The 9,068-nt window shown below is 41.3% G+C and overlaps 1 protein-coding gene across 1 annotated transcript; it reads right to left on the bottom strand.

Annotated features, from left to right (window-relative positions):
* Positions 1 to 433: 433 nt before the first annotated feature.
* LOC107621036 (uncharacterized) lies at positions 434 to 1,633 on the bottom strand. The gene has a single exon (XM_016323084.1). The coding sequence runs from the start codon at positions 1,631 to 1,633 to the stop codon at positions 434 to 436; it is 1,200 nt and encodes a 399-aa protein (XP_016178570.1).
* Positions 1,634 to 9,068: the final 7,435 nt, after the last annotated feature.

Below are 9,068 nucleotides of genomic sequence, written 5' to 3'. Positions count from 1 at the left end.
TATTTTGGTCAGAAGGGTGCATAAGGATCTAATTATAGCCCGAATATGCATCCATGAAACTTAAGGTGGCATAACCAGAGGCGTTGTCCACCAGAGAATCAATGGATGGTAGGGGATAAGAATCCTTCGGGAATGCCTTGTTTAAGTCAGTAAAGTCAACGCACATGCGCCACTTACCATTCTGCTTCCTTACCATGACGACATTGGCGAGCCAAGTAGTAAATCTGATCTCTAGGATGAAGTCGGCATTAATCAGTTTTTGAGTTTCTTCTAATGAAGCTCGTTTCTTTTCTTTGCCGAGGTTTCTTTTCTTCTGTTGAATTGGTCGAACGGAAGGGTTGATGGCCAGTTTGTGGCTGATAATTTGCGGGTTGATGCCAGGCATATCGGAAGGCATCCAGGCAAATAAATCAGCATTTGCTTGTAGGAATTCTTATATCGTAGCTAGTTCTTCTTTGTTTATTGCTGTTCCTACAAAGGTGTATTTGTTAGGGTCTTTATTGAAATGTAATTTTTGTAACTCGCCTGTTGGTGTAGGTCGTTCTAGGAAGTCAGCTCTAGGATCCAGATCGGCAAACTCCGCGCTATTGTCTACGACGAGGACATTGTTGATTTGAGGTTGTGTTGTCCCATTTTTGAACTTCATTCCGATGTTGTAGCACTGCCGTGCTTTTTTATGATCACCATGGATGGTAACAATGTGTTCATCCTGTACAGGAAACTTGACACAGAGGTGAACTGTGGATACGATTGCGCCGAACTTGTTTAAGAAAGGTCGGCCAAGTATAAGGTTGTATGGGCTAAAGCAATTAACTACTAAATATTGAATATCACATGTTTTGAATAGAGTATTCTCACTCAGTGTGGTTTTCAACCACACAGATCCGAGTATTGGGACTCGCTCGCCCGAGAAACCGACAAGGTCTCCCCCGGTTGGTTGCAGCCTGTTATCGCTTAGCTTCATTTTCTGAAATGTAGAGTAAAACAGGACGTCAGTGTTGCTTCCCGGATCTAAGAGTACCTTCTTTACTAATAGGTATCCCAGTTGAATTGTGTTAACCACGGGGTCATCCAAATTTTGAATATTAGAGTTGAAATCCTCCCACGTGAACGTCATCTTGAAGAATTGAGGTGTTAGTTGGTGCTCGTGCTGTGCTCCTTCGACCGAGTATACTGCTCGAAAAGATCTTTTCCTAGCTGAACTTGATGAGCCCCCACTGGCACCTCCACTTGAAATACAATTAATGATACCTCGTGGTTGTTCATATTGAGTCGAGGATGGCTTGTCTTTTCCTCGGTTTGGTTGTTCGGATGAAGCATTGCCCCCAGAGGTTGGAGTACGTCTCTGAATGTGTCCTCCAATATATTTGTTAAGGTGACCTTGCCGAGCCAAACGTTCCAGAAGGTCTTTGGCGACCACACATTTGTCAGTTGTGTGGCCGTGCTTTTGATGGAAGGCGCAGTACTTGGATTTGTCGACATTTTTTGTATCTTGATACGTGCCTGCCTTTCTTGGTGGTCTGATCAACTTTGAGTTCAGAATCTCTTTAATTATGTCCTCCCGCTTGGCGTTAAACTGTGTGTAAGAGTCAAAGCGAGGGGTTAGTTTAAAATTTTTCTTACTATTAGGCATTTTTTCTTCGTCTCTCTAGTTCGTCTTGTCGGACTTCCGAGCTTGTCTAAGCTCCTCAATATCAATTTGGCCCTTGGCTTTCTCTCGGAATTTGGCCAATGTTCTTGGCTTGGATACTGCGATCGTCTCTTGGAACTTCCCAGGTTGGAGTCCGCTTTTGATTGCATGAAGGTGGAGTTCAGGGTGGAGGTCAGGTATGCTTATGGCGACCTTCGTGAAACGAGTCATATAGTCTTTCAAGCTCTCATTTTGTCCCTGCTTAATTGTATTCAGATAATCTAAGTCATGCAGATAAATTGCAGATCCAGCGAAGTGATCCTCGAATAGCTTGGCCAGCTGTTGGAATCGTGAAATTGAACCTACAGGCAAAGCACAAAGCCAATCAAGTGCAGAACCGTCTAAATAATTAGAAAAACAACGACACAAAACGGTATCAGATGCACTGTTGACGATCATTATTGATCGGAACTTCTTGATGAACTTTTTTGGGTCTCCGACTCCGTCGTAAGGCGTGAGGGTCAGTGGCAAAGTGAATCTTCGTGGTAATTCGAAATTCATCACTTCTGGTGTAAAGGGTCCCACAAGCTCATCCAGTTCCTCATCCTCGTCCTCAGGCCGGGCGTGCTCGACTCGAACGGTTTTAGACACATGAGTGGGGTCAGAATGATGTTCGGCATCCTCTGGTTGAAGCGGATTAGCATTGTTATTTTCAATCCGGCCATTGTTCAATTCGGTGATCTGGTCGGCGATTCTCTGATTTTCTTCTGCCATTCGTTGATTGGCCTGTTGTAGCTCAGCCACCATCCGGAGGAGCTCGGACAAGGTAGGAGGTAATACGTCAGCCATAGGTACAGGCGGGGGGATTGAGACCAAAAGAGGAAAAAATTTATCTCTTCGGCCCCACGGTGGGCGCCAATTGTTCTTGCCTGTAGAATAGATTGGCTCCTTGTGATGGATATCTGCCGAGCTATCTCCTTAAGAGGCCGAGCTGTTTACTCGCTGACTCCGAGCTTTTCCTTTGGACTTGTGAATACGTGGACGGTGAAAAAAGAGGGGGGGGGAGTGTACCTGCAAAGGCACTCCAATGCTTAAGTCAGTACAATGTGTAATTCGGATCTGTTTGAAAAGATACTCTTACCTTGCTTTTATATGGTCGGTGCTTTTATCGGTTACGATTTTCCTTCAACGTCGGTTTTGGAGAGGATTAATAACGTATATTGTTATAATGCCATATTAATCGGCGGTTTTGATCCATAACGTTAGTTTGCCGAGTTATAATTCATAAAGGCCGTGTTTGTAACGCAGATTACCGAGTTATTATCGTGTGATGCCGAGTTATATATGTGTAACGGCCATATCAGTTATTATTATTGTTATAATAATAATAATAATAATATATTTTTTCTATAGATCTAGATTCAACTCATCAATCGAAGTCTAATCGTATCACTTAGTTTTTTGAGAATTCCTAACATATAGAGTCTAAAAAGTTAGTTTACTAAAAGTCTTGATTATTGCAAAAACAAAAACAAAATAGAGATTGAAAATGGCAAACAGTTTTAAACAGTGATAGATCCATAAATTTTAATATGTAAGGACCAAATTCAAATGAATTTTTTAATAATCTTTTTTATTATATTTTTGTCATTACATACAAGTTATTGAGATATAATATGTATTTTAAAAAGAAATATCTAAAATATACAATATCATATACCAAAAAATATAATAATATAAATCATAATTAATATTCTATATAATAACACAATATTAAAAATGTTAATATTACTAAAAAAGCAAACAAATTTTTTAAAAATGGATATAGAGATGCGTATATAGAAATTAAATTGGTTAAATAAAAAATATTAGTGAATTAAACAAATTAAACAAATTAACACATAAACATAATAAAAAATAATACTTATGAAGTCACTAAATTACATAATATTTTTTATTCCCTTAAATACATGTCTCAATGTCTCATACATAGGTTTAATTTTTTAAAATTTTAGGAGGAGGTCGATGCTACTTTTTACCCCCTTTATGTTCGTCCCTGACTTTTAAAGATGGAAATGCATATAATTTGAATTACATATATATTGAATTACTTACTATCAATATCTCTAAAATGTCCACCCTTAATTCCTTTGTACGTATTTTTTATTTTTACTTTTGATTTTGTTTTGTTTTATTTTTTTCTTTTCAGTTTTTGATTTAGTTTTATTTATTTATTTATTGTTTTGGGTTATAACATCTTAGGAAAATTGGATGGATTCAAAAATTGAAAAATTATAAAATGAGACTTTTTTAAAAATTAATGTAACTTGAAAAAATGGGTTTATCATGATTCAAGAATTTGGTTTAATTAATTAAGGTTAGAGAAATAGTTAGTAATATGACCAGTAAACATCGGTTACGAGTTATAGCTCGGAAACGCATAATCCTCAATTATAACCGACTTTTCTTAAAGGACAACATTAATCTCTAATTGATAACGTCAAATATGAAATTAATCCTCTCCTCAGGCGTTACAACCTCGTCCACACAGGTATAAAGGGACAAGGAAACAACCAAAGGTAGGATCATCTTTTCATGAAAGAAGAATATTCATATACATATATCCCTTTGCTAACTTAAGCATCGGAGTGCCTTTACAGGTACTCAACCCCGCCGTTCCGGTCAACCGACGTATACTACATTTTGCTGGGAAGGATCGCCGACCTTCGTCAAGAGCTGAGTTATACCTCAACTCACTCAGGCAAGAACAGATTGGCGCTAGAGGAAGGGCCTCGTTTGAGATATTTCCTTTCGCGAGCCTTTGATTTCCTAACACTTGACGATGGCCGATGCCCCTCCCCCCACCCCGTCCGAGCTTCTTCGGATGGTAACTGAGCTCCAGCAAGCAAATCAACGTATGGCTGAAGCAAATCAGCACATGACAGAAGAAAACCAAAGAATGCAACAACAAATTCAACAATTGGTTAATGCTCTCCTGGAACATAACAATGATCGTCGCGAGCGACAAGAGAATGATGAACGACAGTCCCAACCGACTCATGTCTCGGAGACGCCTCAGGAGGACGATGCCGATCATCAGAACGAGGAGGCTACACCCAAGGATGAGAATGATGAGCGCGACAATTCAGCAGGACCTTTTACGGCTAACATCATGAATTTCCAACTGCCCAGATAATTCACATTCTATTTCCCGCTTCCAGGAGCTAGCAAAGCAGTTTGAAGACCATTTCACAGCGTCAGCAATTTACCTGCATGATTCCGATTATCTGACTACCATTAAGCAGGATCCGCAAGAAAGTTTGAAGGATTATATTACCCGTTTCACAAAGATCGCCATGCGAATTCCTGATCTACATCCAGAGGTACACTTGCATGCCATTAAAAGCGGCCTCCGACCTGGCAAATTCCAGGAAGCTATTGCAGTAGCCAAGCCAAAGACTCTGGCTGAGTTTAGGGAGAAGGCCAAGGGACAGATAGACATCGAAGAGCTCCGTCAAGCACGACGAGCAGAAAAGTCAGCCTTCGCGAAAGATGATGATAAAACTCGGGAGAGCAAGAAAAGTTTCAAGCCCGTGCCATGCTATGAGTCCTACACACATTTCAACACCAAAAGAGACGACACTATCAAGGAAATATTAAATTCCAAGTTAATCAAGCCACCCCGTAAGGCCGGCAGTTACCCTGAGCCAAAAAATGTTGATAAATCGAAATACTGCACCTTTCACCAAAAGCATGGCCATACTACAGATAAATGTGTGATTGCTAAGGATCTCCTGGAGCGCTTAGCACGGCAAGGACACCTTGATAAATTCATTGCAGGACACATGCAGAAACGCCAAATTCCAAACTCCGACCAACCTGCAACCGCTTCATCATCCAAAGAAAAAGACAAAACCCTGGCTCAACCCAGAGGGGTGATTAACTATATTTCAGGAGGTTACGCCAGTGGAGGAGAGACAAACTCGGGGAGAAAGCGCACATACAGAGCTATGTTGGCAGTTGGACATTCTTCCAGCAATCCTCAACCAACCCCGGACGTTCCCGAGATGACTTTCGGCTGTGCTGATTTCAAATCCAACCACGTCAACTATGACAATCCCGTGGTGATCTCGATTCAATTAGGAGACCTTATAGTTCAGAAAGTATTACTTGATCCAGGAAGCAGCGCCGACGTACTATTCTTCGCCACATTCCAGAAAATGAAGCTCAGCACTCATATCCTACAAACTTACTCGGGAGATCTAGTCGGATTTTCAGGAGAACGAGTCCCTGTGCTAGGATCAGTGTGGTTACAAACCACACTCGGTGAGCAACCCCTAACTAAGACCCAAGATATACAATATCTTGTGGTCGATTGCTTTAGTCCTTATAATCTTATATTGGAAAGACCTTTTTTAAATAGATTTGCTGCTATTGTTTCAACTTTTCATCTTTGTATCAAGTTTCCTGTACAAGACAATATAGTTGCAACTGTTCATGGTGATCTACATGAAGCTCAGCAATGCTACAATACCAGCCTAAAGCCGATTAAAAGAAGCACTCAGGCGCGTGTCGATTCAATACAATCTGGACGACCAATGCTAAACGAGCTTGATCCACGAGCCGACTTTGAAGATTGCCCTATGCCAAATGAAGATTTGACAAAGGTCATCCTCAATGAGGATCCAACCAAGTTCACATTCATCGGAACATCCATCAACAATGAGGAAAAACAAAAGCTGATCAATTGCTTGTGCCAGAACGCTGACCTATTTGCTTGGACTTCGGGGGATATGCCAGGAATAGACCCATCAGTGATCACACACAAGTTAGCAATCAATCCAACAGCTCGGGCGGTCTCCCAAAAGAAAAGAAACCTCGGAACCGAGAAACAATTAACATCCGTGGCCAAGGTTAAAAAGCTCATCGACGCCGACTTTATCAGAGAACTCCGCTTCACAACGTGGTTGGCCAACGTCGTAATGGTAAAAAAGAATAACGATAAATGGCGCATGTGCGTCGACTTCACTGATTTAAATAAGGCCTCCCCTAAAGATGCTTATCCTTTGCCGAGTATTGATACTTTAGTTGACAATTCTTGTGGCTATGGCACCTTGAGTTTCATGGATACATACTCTGGTTACAATCAGATCCTTATGCATCCATCAGACCAAGAAAAAATAGCATTTATAACTGAATATGGTAGCTACTGTTATAATGTTATGCCTTTCGGATTAAAGAATGCAGGTGCAACTTACCAACGACTCATGAACAAGATCTTCGCGGAACAAATCGGCCGAAACATCGAGCTATATGTCGACGACATGGTCGTCAAAACGAAGCTCGGCCACCCTCATGTACAAGACCTCGATGAGATATTTGCACAAATCAGGAAATATAACATGAGGCTGAACCCCGAGAAGTGTGCTTTCGGCGTCCACGGCGGAAAATTCCTTGGATTCATCCTGACAAGCCGAGGTATTGAGGCAAATCTAGAGAAGTGCCAAGCAATACTTAGCATGCAAAGTCCGACGACTATAAAAGAAGTGCAACGTTTAACAGGCAGATTGGCCGCTTTGTCCAGATTCCTCCCATGCTTAGCATCTAAATCACACAGCTTTTTTCAATGTCTGAAGAAAGACAAAAAAGTCTTTACTTGGAATGAAGATTGTGAAATAGCATTCGCCGATTTAAAGCAACTCCTTTCAAAACCACCTATTTTACAGAAACCCAAGCTCGGCCAACCACTATATTTGTATTTATCTATCACTGATGTAGCGATTAGCTCTGTTCTCACTACAGAAGAAGACAAGCAGCAACGGCCTGTCTATTTCGTGAGCAAGTCATTACAGAATGCGGAACTTTGTTATCCAAGGCTCGAAAAGCTCGCCTTGGCCCTAGTCTTCTCTGCAAGATGACTCCGACCTTATTTTCAAAGCCACACAATCATCGTCAGAACCGATCACCCACTTCGTCAGATACTCAGTAAACCTGAACTGGCAGGCTAACTAATTAAGTGGTCCATCAAACTTTCCGAATTTGACATCTTATATCAACCACGAGGTCCCATCAAACCACAATGGTTAGCCGATTTCGTAGCTGAATTAGCAAGCTCACATCCAGAACGGGAAATCCAGACGTGGACCTTGTTTGTTGATGGTGCCTCAAACCCTCAAGGGTCCGGAGCTGGCATGCTACTGGAAAGCTCGGACGGCATAGCTCTGGAACACTCCCTCCGTTTCTCCTTCAAAGCCAGTAATAACCAAGCGGAGTACGAAGCCCTCATAGCCGGGCTCAGGTTAGCAGCCGATTTATATATTACCAATTTAACAATATATTGTGACTCTTTATTAGTTGTTCAACAAGTGAATAAAAGTTTCCAAACAAAAGATCAGATTTTACTAAAATATCTAGATGTTGTTCAACAACTACTAGCAGACTTCCCAGAAGTTAAAATCCACCACATACCTAGAGAACAAAACCATAGAGCAGATGTTTTGTCAAAATTAGCAACCACGCAAGCACACACTGCCACACTGTTGCAATCAACTCTAGATAAACCAAGCATTGATTTCTGAATAAAGACAGTTGGCAAAATTCTTATATTCAGTACCTCCGCCATGGATCTATTCCCGATGAAATTCAATATAAGAAAAAATTTAAAAGACAAGCATCTTTCTTTACATTGCTAAATAATGTTTTATATAGGCGAGGTTATTCTCGACCTCTCTTAAAGTGTTTGGACAGGGCTGAAGCCGACCTTGTTGTATCCGAAGCCCATTAAGGCATATGTGGAATACACTCTGGAGCTCGAAGCTTAGCACAGAAGGTTCTACGAGCCGGGTTTTACTGGCCCACGTTGTGGGAAGACAGCAGAAAAAAGGTCAAGACCTGCGACAAGTGCCAGAAGCACGCACCGATCATTAACCTACCTGCCGAGCACCTTCACCATTCAGTGGTAAGCTGGCCTTTTGATAGGTGGGGCATTGACATCCTCGGCCCTTTCGCCACTGCCTCAAGACAGGTAAAATATTTGGTAGTTGCCATCGACTACTTTTCTAAGTGGATCGAGGTACAACCTTTGGCAAAAATAACATCATCACAAATGATTAATTTCGTGTGGAAACATATCATCTGTAGATTTGGCATACCACAGCACATTATTACTGACAATGGTCGACAATTTACCGACCATAATTTCAAAGAATTTTTGCAGAATTTAAAAATCAGGTAACACTTCTCTTCAGTAGAACACCCACAATCAAACGGGTTGGCAGAGGCAGCAAACAAGGTCCTCTTACAAGCGTTAAGAAAAAAACTCGATAACGCAAAAAGGGCGTGGGCCGAGCTCATTCCTGAAGTGCTATGGGCATATAATACTACAGCACATTCAACAACAAAGGAAACTCCATTTCGTCTAGTATATGGCTCGGAGGCG

Source organism: Arachis ipaensis, chromosome B10, assembly GCF_059453495.1.
Source record: "Arachis ipaensis isolate K30076 ecotype BB chromosome B10, ASM5945349v1, whole genome shotgun sequence".
NCBI classification, from domain to species: domain Eukaryota; kingdom Viridiplantae; phylum Streptophyta; class Magnoliopsida; order Fabales; family Fabaceae; genus Arachis; species Arachis ipaensis.
The sequence above is the reverse complement of the archived record's forward strand: the minus strand, read 5'-3'. Positions and strand labels throughout refer to the sequence as shown.